Raw genomic sequence first — 16,804 nt, forward strand, 5'->3', positions numbered from 1 at the left:
GATCAGAGAATAAAAAAATAATAGTTATTACAGAAGAATGACCTGATAATTGTTGTTTAACCACATGAATTTACAGCAAAGATCAAGATTGAACTTCAGCATGGCCATGAAGACACTGAATCCCTTGGCTTCTACATAATGTAAATATTACATTTTAGAATTAATTATGGGAGTGGAAATGGCTGTTTTACTTGAAGACATTAATTTTTTTCTTTAGCAGTAGCTAACATTAGGGATTAATTTTAAAAAGTCAGCAGAACAATATGAAAATACAAATACTTCTACTTCTTTTTCCTCTTTAGAGAAGTCTCGATTTCAGCTTTAATACAAATGAGAAAAATCAATACTTACAAAAAGTCCACATTTTAACCTTTCATTTTAAGTTTGTTCTGTTGGAAGTCAAATATTTTGATTAAGGACTTGGACAACTCAGTTTGGATATTGTTTGATACTAGAGAGTTTAGAGGTTGATGACTGGTACAAGTAAACAAGGATTTGTTTCACAACTCCTGTGAGACGTACTGTATAAATTCAGTTAAGGTCCATTGACACGCACAGCAACACAAGGCAGACAAGAACGGTAAGTGTTGAATTCTACTGCATTTGCATACACATCTTGTGTAAATTTTTAAACAGTAATGTTTGTATTTGTATTATTATTATTATTATTATTATTATTATTATTATTATTAATAATAATAATAATAATAATAATAATAATAATAATAATAATAATAATGCAGCCCTATCACCCTGCAGCTCTCAACTGGCTACCCACGGTAGCCAAGCAGGGTTGAGTCTGGTCAGTACCTCAGTACCTCTTGGAAGCTATGGTTGCTGCTGGAAGTGGTGTTAGTGCCCACCCTGTGGTCTGTGTGGGTCCTAATGCCCAGGTATAGTGGCGGGGACACTATACTGTAGTGGGCTTTCGTCTTTCAGGTGAGATGTTAAACTGAGGTCTTGACTCTCTGTGGTCATTAAAGATCTCTGGGCATTTCTCAATAAGAGTAGGGAGTTATCCTGGTGTCCGGGCCAAATTTCCCCCCTCAGCCCGTACTGTGGCCTTCAAACTGTCCCCATGCATGATTGTCTTGCACTTGCCCTGCGATAGACTGGCGCCCGTCCAGGGTGTACCCTGCCTTGAGCTTGTTGCTTGACAAGTAGGCTCCGGCTTCCTGTGACACCGTATGGTATAAAGCAGTTTGGCAAATGACATTATTATTATTATTATTATTATTATTGTTGTTGTTGTTGTTGTTGTTGTTGTTGTTGTTGCTATTGGTGTTGTTGTTGATAATAATAATATAGCAAAGAAACAAGTAATAGGTTTATTCCATGCTGAAAAAAAGAATAAAGAGAACACAACGTTTCGGCCGTGGAGCCTTCTTCAGGTGTGAGAGAGACAAGGCAGTAGGCAATAGAATAATCAACTTATATTCCGAATGAAATGCTACTGTCTCTAAACTTATCAATCTCTCACTATACATATTTTTAAAAATGTATTTATGTGTTTTTATTGGCAGATTCTGGTATTGGTCCTTTACAAAAACAATACCTTTCAGGATGGGGAAGATAGTGATTTATTTATGCATCATAGCAACTCTGCTCTGCTCTGCTATCCAGGGTAAAAAACGGAAAGTTCAGCATGATACAAAGGAGGTTCATCAAGAACGTGGGCATCACCACGACCACAAGCATCAACACAATTACAGCTTAGAGATACAATCTGCAAAAACAGATTTTGCTTTCAGTTTGTATAAACACATTGCTGCACAGACCAATTCAAAGCTTAAAAACATCATCTTCTCTCCCCTGAGCATCTCCACTGCCCTTGCTATGCTTTCAGTAGGTGCAAAGGGCAAGACGCATGATGAGCTGTTCCAAGGTCTCGGTTTCAATAAAACTCACATTACGGAAGCAGAAGTGAATGAAGCCTTTGAACAAATCCTCCAAAGTCTGAATCAGAAGACAGAACTGGACCTGTCTGTTGGAAATGCAATGTTCATACGTAATAATTTTAAACCTCTTCATAAGTTTCTGGAGGACATTAAACAATATTACCACTCGGAAGGTTTTACTGTTGACTTCAAAAACACCAGTGAAGCACAGCATTTGATTAATAAGTATGTTGAGGACAAAACTCATGGCAAAGTCCCACATTTCATAGATGACTTGAGTCGGGATACACTCATGTTTCTTGTCAGCTACATATACTTCAGAGGTAAGATGTCTAGTGATAGGATATATTATAATATAATATAATTCAACTTATTTTATTAATTATAGACTGTCTTGTTTAACTACACTTACTGCAATCAATAACCAACTCCCTCTTACTGAATCTGGCTTATTCTCAACAACAATATTTATAGCTATATTCTTATTGCTACAGTATGTCAGCCTTGATTTTTGCTATTGGTGTCTTTCATATTGTAATGATTTATAACACCAGTATTGTGCTAAACTATATGTAAAATGATACATTTATTTTACAGGTAAATGGGTAATTCCTTTTGACCCCAAGATCACGCGACAAAATGACTTCCATATAGATGAAAAAACAACTGTTCCAGTTCAGATGATGATTAACGATGACTCATTTGATGTTTATTACGACAAAGAATCTTCCACTGATGTTTTGAGACTTAATTACAAAGGAGGAATCTCACTGATGCTCCTCCTGCCTGAGAAAGGAATTGAGGGCCTGGAGGGGTCTTGGTGCAGAAGGAATTTGAGGAAATGGCACAGATCAGTGAACAAACAGTAAGTGGTATTTATAGTATATAGTTCAGGTGGGTAGCTACGTCAGCATGCATAGGCTGCAAAGGAACAAGTAACAGGTTTATTCCATGCTGAAAAAAAGAAGAAAGAGAACACAACGTTTCGGCCGTGGAGCCTTCTTCAGGTGTGAAGAAGCCTTCTTCACACCTGAAGAAGGCTCCACGGCCGAAACGTTGTGTTCTCTTTCTTCTTTTTTTCAGCATGGAATAAACCTATTACTTGTTCCTTTATAGTATATACACTTGATCAGATGAAGGTAAGGGGTTATTTTACTAGTGAACAGAAAGGAGTGAAAACAGAAGTGGTGACGTTTTAAACATATAATATCTGCTCACTCTTCAGCTTCATTCAGTGTTGTGAGGTTGGTGATATAGTTTCAGGGTTAATTATGAACATAATAAAGACACTGAAGACTCAGACTGAATCTAAATATTATTGTTCAGAATGAAGAACACCAAATACTGAAAAGCATAGCAATTTCTAGATCTAAATATTTAGTACTATTCATTATATTGGAACTGATCACATGAAGGTTACCCTGTTGGTTTCTTTATCAGCATTGGAAGACAGATTTCAAATTTAATATACTGTACAATGCCATGGAAGAGTATTTTCCCTTTTTTCAAGGATGAACTCAAACTGAACACTTCTTAGGACAAATCTGTCGGTGAAATGTCAAATGTCAGTGAAAACTGCAAAGGAAAATCAAAAACTATGTTGATTGCATACTGTAGCTGTTACACCAGCGGGAGCCAGAGCTTGAAGCCCGTGGTCTCCACGGTTTCTCGTGGAATCAAACACATCTCAGAGCTATGAGAACACGATCGGTGGGGGTGTCTGTGCCACCAGCCCCACATTCATGGGTAATTGCCTTGTCAGCGCTGGATACTTAACCCCTCTCCTGTCCACAGCCAGACGCTCGCTCATTGAGCTTCCTATGAGGCTATAGAGGTGCATCTTGCATAAACCAGCCTGCCAGTTCCATGTCCTGTACTCTGCCTGAATACATCTGACTCCTCGATCCTGATTCAGAGAGAGAACCTGATGACCAGCCATCTGCCTCCTCATTGCTACATGACTGCAGATGGCGTGAAACCTGCCTGATCTGGCTGTGCAGATTACCTGTTCTCTTCTGCCTGGCTGCGCTGTGCAGCTTCCCTGTTCTGTTTGCCTGCCCAGCTCATCTCTTGTTCAGCCAGTCAGTCCAGCTCACCCCCAGCTTGTCCGCTTGCCTTCACCCAGACCTCTGAGCCTGGGTTCTCAGGTCCTCAACCCATCTTACAGAAGTGGCTTTCTCCAGGTTAGTGCTATGTCGTAACAGCAATATACACACCTTCGCCTATTGCAATTTAGTTCAGGTGCACAAGTATAGTTTTTACAAATCATACAATTTATTGCACAGCCTCTGTCTGTATGCATTATTCATTTTCATGATTTCAGAATAAAAAAAAAACATCTGTCTCTGCCTCAGTGAGGCATTTCATTTTAAGCACTGATGCGACCAGAAAGATCCAGTAAGTTACAAAACAACTCATAGACAAAACTTTAGAAAGGTACAGATGATACAGATACAGAAACATACATTTAAAGATAAAAACATTCAGCACAGTTACATTTATCATCAAGAAAAGAAAGGTGAACTGTACCCTCCTAACACTACCCACTCCCTCTAATCTGAGCAGCCAGGCAAGGAATAAATTGGTCAGAGATGCCATCTTGAAGTCAATAACAACTTTGAAATAGTGACAGAGTTCAATGCCTGAACTAGGAGAAAAAGCCCATGCTGCAATTACATCCTAGATACTTTAAAAAGCTGGATGCCAAAATTGCTTTAATGAAGTCTGGACTTAGAGATCTGAATTAGTATGGAGTCAAAATACAGTATATTACTTTTTCATTTTTGTTTACCCTTTTTACTGACATTTAACATCCTCAGTCTTGAAAGTGTTCACTTTGAACATTCATATTTTGATTAAAAACAGTCACAGACAGACTCATTCAAAAACAAAAACAGCCATAAAGTATAAGTTGGTGGTCTGGTCAAGACAATAATTACATTTTTGTCACTAAAGTAAGACATGTGTTGTTAAATAAAATACTGTAACGCATACAGACTCCATTGGTTGTGAGAGCCAGCTTACCAGCGCAGTGACGTCACTGCCCTTCCCTGTGAATAGTAGGGACCGCAGCCACCAGGCTGACAGGAGATTTCCCTTAAGCTCAAGAGGCTGGGTCCCTGTTGAGTGACACTGGAGGCCCTGGTTCAACTCCCCGATGGTGGGGGGTCGACCTGATGCGGCAGTGGTGAGGGCGCCCATGGGAACCCCAAAGCATTACAATACACATTGTTTTTATGACAATGTGTTTAAATCCTACCTTTTGAGTTAAACCATCAAATTAATAACATTACAGCTGGGAAAAATTTTGTTTTGATGAAACAATATGTAGGCCGAAGTACACCCAATTTTCTCAAAATCTCAAAATTCAGAAAAAAAGTTATATGTTTACAAATATTTCTATGTAGGCACTGAGAATAAGTTAATAATTTGTTATTAAATCTTTAGTATTCTCTCATAGGTATAAGTAATTAATAAAGCAAATATAATGATTTGTTGTTGGGGGGTGAATAAGGTGTACAGTGATCATTAACACTAACACTTCTTTACTTTTGTAGACGATATATAGTGAGAGTGCCCAAGTTTTCAGTTAAAACATCCTATTCACTGCAGGAAGTCCTGTCAGAAATGGGAATGAAGGACATGTTTGGTCAAACTGCAAACTTTTCAGGATTAACAAAGGAAAATGTGTATGTCTCAAAGGTAACGCATGGGAAATATAATTGAAAACACACAAAGTGCACCTGTTGCATTCATCAATAGCACAAACTAAAATGTGTAGAACAGGCAGCATTCCATTGTTTCAGTATGCTCTTTTTAAATTAAACTTTAAATAAAAATTTGGGATTAAATCAAACCCTGATTATCCACACTTACACTTACTATAGCTAAATACAAGTATTATGATTCTAGAATTCCTGCACTCATTGTTTCAGGATACTAATTTTAACCAGGCATACTCGCATGATCGGATATGAAATCTCTTTGTTTTACTACTGGCAGGTTTGAAATTTTATTGAAAAAAATCTAATACTGCCTTCTTTATTCTTTTTAATGTAATAACTACAGACTAATTTGAACAAAAATAGGTTTTATGAAAGTCAGAAGTTTGTTGTAGTACATAAGCAAAATCTGGTTATATACTGTACTGTATATATATCACACTAACGTGATTTAATATACATGAGAATAGTTTTCAGTACAAACTGTCTGATTCATTTTGTGCCATTGGGTTGAACTTTTTTTCACACATTCAATGGGCTGGTGGGGTAACTAATTTTATGGCCAGCCCCTCACAGAATATGTTTCCTGGTTTCTCTGGGCTAGTCTACTGATTGTTAAAGCAGAATGTGTCCTTTTCCACTGCCTACAAAGGCTGCCTTGCTTTGACACCACGGGAGGGGGACTTCATTTATCAAACAGGGCACAATCCTATCTTTCGCTGCTCTTGCAGAAATTAAATATCAGACATAACATCATCAATATTATTCAACACATTCAGGTATTTGTAACTAGTCTAATATACCACATACTGAGCACCTGGTGTTTTTTAAAATTAATTAACATGTGCTGTTCCAAGTAACAATATTTCTCAACAATGCTATCTACTCACTAGGTGAATAATATTATTAATAGACCAAAATAGTTATCAATGTACACTTCGGACTGTTGTGTTTCATTCTTAATGAGTACACATGAATGTTTTTGGCAATTAAGATTTCTGCAATATTGTAAAGGGCCACTTAAGTTATTTTGATTAATGACTCCAACAAGTTAGTGTTAGACTTGAAGTAAAACAAAATCTGTTCGTAGAGTCCCCATCTGTTTTGATATGAGTTATTATTTGTTTTTAATATAAATTTATATCATTTATTGTTTATATATACAAAATAAAATAGTGCACATTGTACTGTTTTGAAGTTTGGCATTAGTGCAGAATGTATTCCAGGTATTTCATTATTTTAATTTAAATTTAGAATGCAATACTGGATATTTTCTGTACTTAATGTTTGTGAAATAACATGCCTATTAAATATTTTTCAGGTTGTCCACAAGGCAACACTAGATGTGGATGAATTAGGAACTACAGCAACTGGAGTCACTGGTGTAAAAATTGTTCCATTCAGTTTACCTCCAAGCTTGACTTTCAATCGTCCTTTCCTTTTCATAATCAGTAATCATGAAACCAACAGTATATTTTTCATGGGAAAAATTGTCAATCCTGCTGAAAAATAGAGAATAAGAACTGCTCAAAACTACTGATAAACCAATTTTAGTATTTGTTTTTACTAAGATATTTAAAAGTGCAAACGACTGAATCTAAAGTTCAATGACAGTAGTTTGGACCTGACAGGTCAAAGCAAGCATTGACTGTCCAAACAAAAAAATAAGTAATGTTTGTCCCTGTAATGTACCTGGAATCAATTCCATATTGATTTTGAGATTTGCTTATACTGTATATAACTAACTTTCAGGCATATTTTCATTCCCAACATCTACAATTTTGAAGTCTATTTTTACTAGATATGGACTTATTCAAAATAACTGGCTATGCATGTATCTGCCTATCTGTCTGTCTTGTCTTTTGCTGAATAAAAATAATACTCTTTTGCACAGTGGTGAATCCATGAACCTTTCGGTAGTCTCATAGAATTATTATGGCACAATCTACGGTAAATCATTTAGTGATTTTAAATGAGTAGTTTGTCCTAAAACAGATCGCCTCTGTACTCCAGCAAATACCTTCAGTACTCAATCAGTACAGTTGTGAACCTATGCTTATAACCTTCCAGATTTCCAAAACATTGAGAATTAATATATTTTTTTATTCATAATAATAATAATAATAATAATAAGGAACAATAGGTTTATTCAATGCTGAAAAAAAGAAGAAAGAAAACACAACGTTTCGGCCATGGAGCCTTCTTCGACACCTGAAGAAGGCTCCACGGCCGAAACGTTGTGTTTTCTTTCTTTTTTACAGCATGGAATAAACTTATTACTTGTTCCTTTGCAGCCTACGCATGCTGACGCAGCTACCCACCTGAACTATAATAATAATAATAATAATAGAAACAAAAAATAAAGTTAAAATACTGTAACGCTTACGGCCGACAGGTACTGTGTAAGAGCCGGCTTACCAGAGCAGGTGACGTCACCGCCCTTCCCAGTAATAGCAGGACCACAGCCTGTGGGCTGTGGAGAGATCTCTCTTTAGCTCACCAGGCTGGGTCCCTGTTGAGTGACGCGGGAGTCCTGGGTTTGAGCCCCCGACGGTGGGGGGGCCTAATGCGGCAAGGACGCCCGCCTGAGCCCCCGTTGCGTTACAATACTATAATAATGCAACGTTTTCGGGTTCGGCGAGGACTGACACAGTGATTCAGACTCTCGTTTGAATGAGAAACGGCGCTTTTATTTTTCGGACGAGCGTCCGGCCCAGCGAGGACAAAACACAGCTTCCGCGCTCGCGCCCAGAGAAAAGAAGAAACACACCGCAACACACTGTGGTCTATACGGGTACAGTTACACTGGGATAGGGTGGCAGTGGTGTACGAGTACAAAAGGGGTGTGAAACCAGGGAACTATTTACACGAATCCGGGCGATCTCACCACTCTGTACAACCCGTTTTACAATTGGTCAGCTGCACTAGTCGGTGACTGTCTTAGTCCCCGCCCTGGCCACTACTGCTCCCGTCCTGCCCCTCGCCATGTACCCAAGCCGGGCGCTCTTCGGCAGCAGCGCCAGCCGAAGGCGCTATATTCATATTCATATTCATATTCATATTCATATTAATAATAGTAATTCCTCACACTTATATAGCACTTTTCTGAACAATCCATTCTGAGTTTTTTAGGTAATGGGGACTCCTATTCACCACCACGACTGTGTAGTACCCAACTGGATAATGCAACAGCAACCTAAGCATTACTATACGCTCAACACACATCAACTGTCATTGGGGAAGAGAGCATAAAAATGAAGTCAGTTCGTAATTGGGGATTATTAGGAGGCCATGGTTAGCCCAAGGGAATATTTGCCCAGAATACCGGGGTTACACCCTTACTCTTTTTGAGAAGCACCCTGGGATTTTTAATTTCCACGGAGAGTCAAGACCTCGGTTTTATGTCCCCGTCACTATACTGAGGCATTAGGACCTACACAGACTGCAGGGTGAGCGCCCCCTACTGGCCCCACTGACACCTCTTCCAGCAGCAAACTGAAGAAGAAGCTCCTCCATTCAGGTACTGGCCAGGCTCACACCTTTAACCTAGTTTAATGTATGCATTGTCATTATTAATTAATATTTGTTTAACACGTTGTATTGTAAATCATTGCTGTTTTCACCAAAGTTGTGCCAGAGAGCAAAACACTCAAAATAACTGCTCGGGTATTTTCTTGCCAAAATCTTGACAAGTTTAGGGTTAGAATTATTTATTTTATCTACTGATTAACCCGCTCGCTAATTTTTATTACTTCACTATTTTCGTAACCCCTTTTTCTAGCGATATGAACTGTTTACAGAATGCTTAAAGTTCGCAAATATCGGCTGGGGATTGATAGTGAAGGGTTTAGACTAGAGGTTGATGACTGGTATAAGTAAACAATGAACTCCCGAGAGATGTATAAATTTAGATAAGACCCCCATGAAACACACATGCACCACAACGCAGGCAAACACGGTAAGTGCTAAATTTAACTGTACATCCTTTCTTGTGTGAAAAATCTCATCTGGGACAAAATGTGTGTCCTACTGTTTTTATTTCGAATACGGCTATGACTCTGTTAGGTGAAGTGTAGAAATGCAAATGCGATCCATAGACAGTCTGCCGGTTTGAGTAGGTTTATTTGCTCTCTTCACAAGTGTGCTCTGAATGAAGGAGGGTTGCAATGCAGTACTGTAAATAAAAGAAACTGCTTCAGCTCCACCTGCACCCACTTTGTACACCCCTAAAGCAAAAAGGGGGAACATTTAAATTTCCGCGTCACAGGCTTAGCAATAAGCCGACAACCACACATTGCATTCGCTCCATATAACCCCTTATTCATGACAGAAATGTAAATTAAAACTGCATCTTGAATGTGTATACATATTCTGCCATCTACATTACATCGTTTTTGCAACTCTTATGCTACACTTTTAACATTTTATCAATTTATGAATTGGAGGTAATGTACTTATACCTCTCCTCACGAATGCATACGCAAACTGAGGAGTAAAGATGCAAAACACCTTGATAACATCACCTGAGAGACCGGAAAAATACATTTAAAAATAAAAAAAATACTCCAAAAACCGTTTTCCTTTTTCTGCTATTTTAAACATGATAAAAATGAAACAAAAAACAGAGGAGGGATTTTTTGTGAAATGAACAAAATTAAAATTATATTCATGCACATGCAATTCTCTCATGAAAAACTTATATTTGCCCAGCACTCCAACAATATGAAATATAATGGAATTGCTATTTTAGATTTTTAACAGTACATTAATACAGTACTTAATATTGCAAATCAACATGAATGAGCATGTAGAGTATTCTGAGCATTTTATATGTATCAAATATATGAATATTAATTGAAAGTTGATTAAAAATAAATTGCCAAAGAAAAACCGTTAGTCTGACCAATTTGAAAGAACTACAGAGTTCCACTGCTGAAGAGAGAAATACTATACATTGGCCAGCAATATCCGTGACTGCAGAAGACTGGCCTCTATGGCGAAATGCAAATCCCATCTCACATTGCTCTACAAAAAATCATGTATCTTGAATCTTACTGATATCCTGTGGAAAGGCTCTTAAATACTGGAGTCCCTAAGAAATACTCAAGCAACTTTAGAGAGTCTGAGCAAATTTGAAAAAAAGGGACAGTCAAAAATTCCTACCAAATCAGTCAGCAAAACTGGTCGAGATTTACTTAAAAAGACTTTACAGGTCTGAATACTGATATTGTTAACATATTTCATTTTTTCCACTTTAGTTTTGGCAAAAATTTACTGTAACATATATTACCTTTAAAAGTCTTTTGTTTGAGCATTGAGGCTTTGCATATTAAATTTACAAATGTGTATGTACTGTATAATTTTGTTATTTCACCAAAATGGACATCATAAGACTTTTTAAAATTATTTTCCTAATCATTGTATAACAAAAGCATTAATAGTTAGTACTAAAACAGATCCAAAAATGATCTGTAGTCACAATGACAATATTCATAATAAATCATTTAAGGTCTTCAAAATAAACCAGTTATAATAGTGTTACAGTAGCAGTTTAAAGTACCAGGTTTTCCAAGATACATTCACTTAAGAGATAGCATACAAGGACAATCATAAAACTTTAAAGTACAGTATGTTTGCAGAATAATAAACTTATTTTAGAATCAGATTGTACTGTCTCAATACTTATTCATCTTCACTATGTACAGTATGTATTTTTACCAAGTTATACAGTATATGTTGATTTTTGTTTTCAATAACAGGTCACTAAAGAACAATAACTACGAAGATGGGGAAGGTGACTTGTTTCTGCATCACAGCAGCTTTGCTCTGTTTTGTTGTCCAGGGTAAAATCCATGAAGATCATCCTCACAATGATGATGATCATTCTAATGGCCAAGGGCATCATCAAGAATGTGAGCATCACCAAGGACGTGGGCATCACCAAGGACGCGGGCATTACCATGGTTATGGTCATCACCATGGACGTGGGCATGGTCATGGTCATGGGCACCACCATGGCCACAAGCACCACCACAATTGCAGTTTAGACGTACAACCTGCAATTAACGAATTTGGCTTCAGCTTGTATAAACACATTGCTGCACAGCCAGATGCAAAATCTAAAAACATCATCTTCTCTCCCCTGAGCATCTCCACTGCCCTTGCTATGCTGTCGTTGGGTGCAAAGGGCAAGACGCATGATGAGCTGTTCCAAGGTCTCGGTTTCAATGACACTCACATCACTGAAGCAGAAGTGAATGAAGCCTTTGAAAAAATCCTCCAAAGTCTCAGTCGGAAGAAAGAGGTGGACCTGTCTGTTGGAAATGCAGTGTTCATCCGTGAGGGTTTTAAACCACTTCAAACATTTCTGGAGGACATTAAACAATATTACCACTCAGAAGGATTCACTGTTGACTTTACCAACACCACTGCAGCGCTGCGTTTGATTAATAAGTATGTTGAGGACAAAACTCATGGCAAAATCCCACATTTCATAGATGACCTGAATCAGGATATGGTAATGTTCCTTGTCAGCTCCATATTTTTCAGAGGTAAGATGTCAAGTGAAAGGATTGAGTGCAATTCAAAACTCAATTTGTTTTATGACTAATAGCCTTGTTGCTCTTCTTTTTCTCAAAGTTCTTCAACACTTCAGTGCCTCAAGGTATCTTCAATACTTAACAATACAAGAATAAAACCAAAAGAACTACTTAGTATCTGGCAAAACCTGACTTTTTTACTGCTTACTTTTCTGTCTACACAGTTGAAGACAGACTTTTGTACTGAAATGCCCAGTAACTATTGTCCAATACAACATTTTTTTTGTTATTTCACCAAGTTATAAAACTAATTTATCTTTTTAAATGTCCTTTTTGTACAGAGCTGTTAGCATTAATGTGAAGTGCTGTATAGATACATGGACACAATGTAGTTTATAATACTGTAAGTGTATAGAATATTGAAATATTTACTGATTTGTTGTGATGAATTTCTTAAATGCTTTTTCATGTAACCATACTTAGTGAAATCAATGGTATTAGAATGCTAATTTCCCCTGAGCTTTATTTTATTTGCTTAAAAAATGGATTGTATCAATGTGTTGTATCCACCTTTATTTTTTACCTGTATAAAAGTTTCTTTCGTATTATAATAGGATCAATTCGTTTAAATCTAAACTTATACTTTTATTTTATAGGTAAATGGGAAATTCCCTTTGATCCGAGGGCCACACTTCAAGATGTCTTTCATGTTGATGATAATAAAACTGTTCCAATTCAGATGATGCATAAAGATGGCTCATTTGATGTTTATCATGACAAAGAGTCTTCCACTCATGTCCTGAGACTTGGCTACAAAGGAGGAGTCTCAATGATTCTCCTCCTGCCTGAGAGAGAAGTTAAGGACTTGGAGGAGTCTTGGTGCAGAGAGCATCTGAGGAAATGGCACAGATCAGCGAAAAAGCAGTAGGTGGTATTTACATGGAATTGATCAGATGAAGATGGGGGTTATTTAGCTAGTCCACAAAGAGGAATAAAAAAAAGGACTACACAGTTTTAAACATATAATATCAAAGCATTCCCTGTTCTTGTAACGCAGTGTCCACAGGACGGGGACGTGATTGGTGAGTTTGTTTTCATTAAAATAATGGCCCTGAACACACCACCATAACAATTCAAAGTATAGAATGAAGAATGAAATATACTGATATTAATAAACATATTGAATGCTGTATGGAGTTCACTTAAAGTTTACCTTGCTAGGGCGTAAAACAAGAACAAGAAGTAGAATACAAAACTATAGTGGAGACAGACTTACTGTATATAGTTCAGAACATTAAAAGCCAACAGGCATAAAGTCTGTGGTTTGGTCCAGTTACAGAAACCATTATAATTGAATATTATAATGGTTTCTGTAACTGGACCAAACCACAGACTTTATGCTATGTCACTAAATTATGACACACAAAAAGTTCCATAAAATACACATCATTTACTGAGTCCTATGCTGTATGTGAGCCTTTGATACCACCAAATAAACTTCAGGTAACTCTCACATAAACATTCAGAAATGTACAATGATTTTCCTATCAGATAAATATTTAACAGATACTGTAAATATTTGTATGCAGACACAGTATAATAAATAAAGGATTCTTATGGTTTACTGTATGTGTTGTAAAGGGGAACCTTCAGTATTAATACACTATATACTGTAGATACATGTAATAGAAGACAAATGGTTGTGGGATGAATGGATTGCATTTATACGAACATTTTCTTTACTTTTCTAGACGAGTGTCATTGAGTTTGCCCAAGTTTTCTCTTTCAACGTCCTATTCACTGAAGGATATCTTGTCTGAAATGGGAATGAAGGACATGTTTGAACGAAGTGCAGACCTTTCCGGAATTTCAAAGGACAATGTATTTGTCTCAAAGGTAAGGTAAATTCATTAATTTTAATTAAACCTCTTCATTATTTTCCTAAGTGGAAAATAGAATAAAAAGCACACAGTATCCATTTGACACACTCATCGATACCAAGAGCATAAAAGTTATACTGTACCTCCATAACACCCTGGCTCACCAATTTGGGAGAGGGGTGTTCCGATAGCATTGTCCTTATGATCAGGTGGTTGTTCCCTTACCAAGGTGGATTAATCCAATCAAATTTGAAATGTCTTTACTCCATATTAGAGTTTGCTCATACTACAGAAAAGCATTGTAACCTGGCAGGGCTACAAGACAACACATTCATTATCTCTTCATTTTAATACAAGTTAGAATTTTTAGTGAGAAAAAAGTCTACCTTCAATACCCCATCATGTAAGGACTTGTGTACTACCGAGAAGGTCTATTTATGGCAGAGTACAATAATATGTTTTGTTGAAATCCTGCCATTTCTTGTGAAGAACATTTGAAATATCAAAAATTTATTCAACATTTTATTGGGTTTACACAGGAAGGGGTTTGTATTTGACATCGATTTATCTGTTTTCTAACCACTTCTTACAATTCATGGTCACAGGGGAGCCAAAGCCCATCCCGGCAGGCAACAGGTACAAGGTGGGGTACACTTTGGACAGGTCACCTATCCATTGCAGGGCACATACAGACATCCTCACATGTCTAGGACCAACTTTCCAGAAGCCTATTAACCTAATCGGTATATTTTTAGAATATGGGAGGAAACCCACAGGAACATGGGAAGAACAAACAAACAAAAAACAACAATCACTACAACACTTACCACAATATTTTCTCACATGTTATATTCTGTCTGGTCTGTCAAGTGCAAAATGGTATTCAGTGAGTAAAACACCCCAACCACTCTCTCTGCTGCCACCTCAAGTGTCCTCTGGCCCACAGCAAATGGTGACTTCATCTCGAAACCTACAACCAGCTTACTCCGAACGGTTCCTGATCATTTTCAAGTAGATGCTGAGCTACATTTTGCAAATGCTTCGGTTATTTCGAATTATAATACAATCACCGTAGCCACTGCAAACTGAAAAGAAATTCACATACTGATGTAACGGTCATAGGTTCATGATTAACTCTTTATGTAGCCAGTCCCTCACAGTGCAGATTTCCAGGTTTGTCTGAACTAGTCTTTTGATTGTTAAAGTACAATGTGTCATTCTCCACTAGCAACTTCTCTGACAAACAGGCAATCTTTGTCTTGATAGAAAGGGAACAATCTGATTTCTTTACAAAACAGGACCAGGTTTTATCTTTCACTGTTCTTGTGTCAATTAAAATCAAGTCTTTTCAACTATCGATAATCTGGTATTTTTAATTGAGCTCAAATACTGGATACTAAACCACTTATGTTTTTATGAAATGGCATGACCTACAGTAAGCTATAGGGGGAATATGGTAATAACAACTATGAATACGGAACAGATTACAAACAAGAGAAGAAAATGCAGCTTAGCTGCTACCAGTTAGTTTTAAAGCATAAAGCACATGTATCTTTCTCAGGAAAAGTCTTCCGTTTTTATATAATATTTATATATATAGTGTTCACAACGCTCACACCTGAAGAAGGCTCCATGGTCGAAACGTTGTGTTTTCTTCTCTTTTCAGCATGGAATAAACCTATTACTTGTTCCTATATACTGTATAGTGTGTTTTATATAAAACATAAAAGGTATATTTTTAATAATACATAATATTATGTCATGCACCTCTGATATCACAGTTATTTTAAAATCCATGCCTATGTCATTGCAAATATTAGTGTGTGCATTATAATCTTGCTGCAATTCAGTTTGTAGAACATTTTTAACCATTTCAGAAATATTTTAATGTAAGCTGAGAATGCCATACTGGATGCGAAATGACATGCTTGTTGTTTGATATTTTTAAGGTTGATCACAAGGCAACACTAGATGTGGATGAAGTAGGAACGTCTGCAACTGCAGGGACTGGTATTGAAATCCTGCTTGGATCCAGCTTGTTTCCTCCACCCTTGACATTGACATTCAACCGTCCTTTCCATTTTGTAATCAGTAATCATGAAACCAGGAGCATACTTTTCATGGGGAAAATTGTCAATCCTACAGCAAAATAGAGGACAGAAGCTGCTGAAGATACCATTTAACCGAAAACTATGTGTATTAACTCACCTGTCTCTTGTAATACCATGTAAACCGTTTCTGATTGTGACAAGAGTTTCTACTTAGGTCATAAGTAAAACAAATTGGTTATATATCGCGCTTGAAAACTCTATACTATATAAACGAAACTATTACCTGCAAAAAAGTGTCACGATATTACTAAAAGACAAAGTTTAAGACAATAAAAATCCAGATGGGAGAGCAATGATATGTGTGTTACATTTTAGTGCTGCTGTAAAATGTTTAAGACTTAGTCTTCTTGTGGTATATTATAAAAAAATATAAGAAAAATGCAGTTAAAAATTAATGCAAATACTAGTGGAACTTTATCATTCACCAACGTACCCCAACCAACAACTTACTCATATGAAGAATCATCTAATTTGTTACATTACTTTCCTTTGGAACTGGTGGTTCCATACGTTGTCGCGGAGTGTAGTGTATTTTTTAAATTTGTCACTGCAGAAAAACTGTAAAGATGTCGAAGTATCCTCCGATCAGTTTGAGAGCTGACAAGATGGCAACAATTAAACAGTCTTTTCATCGTGTTACTTCAGTCCTCTCAG

At 37.0% G+C, this 16,804-nt stretch overlaps 2 protein-coding genes across 2 annotated transcripts; both read left to right on the plus strand.

The window, feature by feature from the left end:
- Positions 1–538: 538 nt before the first annotated feature.
- Positions 539–7,525, plus strand: LOC148837488 (alpha-1-antitrypsin-like). Its single transcript, XM_088909869.1, has 5 exons — positions 539–580; positions 1,524–2,221; positions 2,496–2,763; positions 5,456–5,600; positions 6,942–7,525. Exons 2-5 carry the CDS (start codon positions 1,564–1,566, stop codon positions 7,131–7,133), a joined length of 1,263 nt encoding a protein of 420 aa, XP_088765995.1. The 5' UTR covers positions 539–580; positions 1,524–1,563; the 3' UTR covers positions 7,134–7,525.
- Positions 7,526–9,484: 1,959 nt separating this feature from the next.
- LOC148837489 (alpha-1-antitrypsin-like) lies at positions 9,485–16,789 on the plus strand. The gene is made up of 5 exons (XM_088912271.1): positions 9,485–9,578; positions 11,380–12,171; positions 12,816–13,083; positions 13,911–14,055; positions 15,989–16,789. The coding sequence occupies exons 2-5, from the start codon at positions 11,406–11,408 to the stop codon at positions 16,190–16,192; spliced, it is 1,383 nt and encodes a 460-aa protein (XP_088768397.1). The 5' UTR covers positions 9,485–9,578; positions 11,380–11,405; the 3' UTR covers positions 16,193–16,789.
- Positions 16,790–16,804: the final 15 nt, after the last annotated feature.

This window comes from Atractosteus spatula, chromosome 3, assembly GCF_055471065.1.
Source record: "Atractosteus spatula isolate fAtrSpa1 chromosome 3, fAtrSpa1.hap1, whole genome shotgun sequence".
Taxonomy (NCBI): Eukaryota; Metazoa; Chordata; class Actinopteri; order Semionotiformes; family Lepisosteidae; genus Atractosteus; species Atractosteus spatula.

Excerpts from the sequence above, each read along its gene's own strand:
- LOC148837488 (XM_088909869.1), top strand. The coding sequence starts at position 1,564 with ATGGGGAAGATAGTGATTTATTTATGCATCATAGCAACTCTGCTCTGC. Across the intron at positions 2,222-2,495 it reads CAGCTACATATACTTCAGAG|GTAAATGGGTAATTCCTTTT; the intron begins GTAAGATGTCTA and ends TTTATTTTACAG. Across the intron at positions 2,764-5,455 it reads CACAGATCAGTGAACAAACA|ACGATATATAGTGAGAGTGC; the intron begins GTAAGTGGTATT and ends TTACTTTTGTAG.
- LOC148837489 (XM_088912271.1), top strand. The coding sequence starts at position 11,406 with ATGGGGAAGGTGACTTGTTTCTGCATCACAGCAGCTTTGCTCTGTTTT. Across the intron at positions 12,172-12,815 it reads CAGCTCCATATTTTTCAGAG|GTAAATGGGAAATTCCCTTT; the intron begins GTAAGATGTCAA and ends TTTATTTTATAG. Across the intron at positions 14,056-15,988 it reads ACAATGTATTTGTCTCAAAG|GTTGATCACAAGGCAACACT; the intron begins GTAAGGTAAATT and ends GATATTTTTAAG.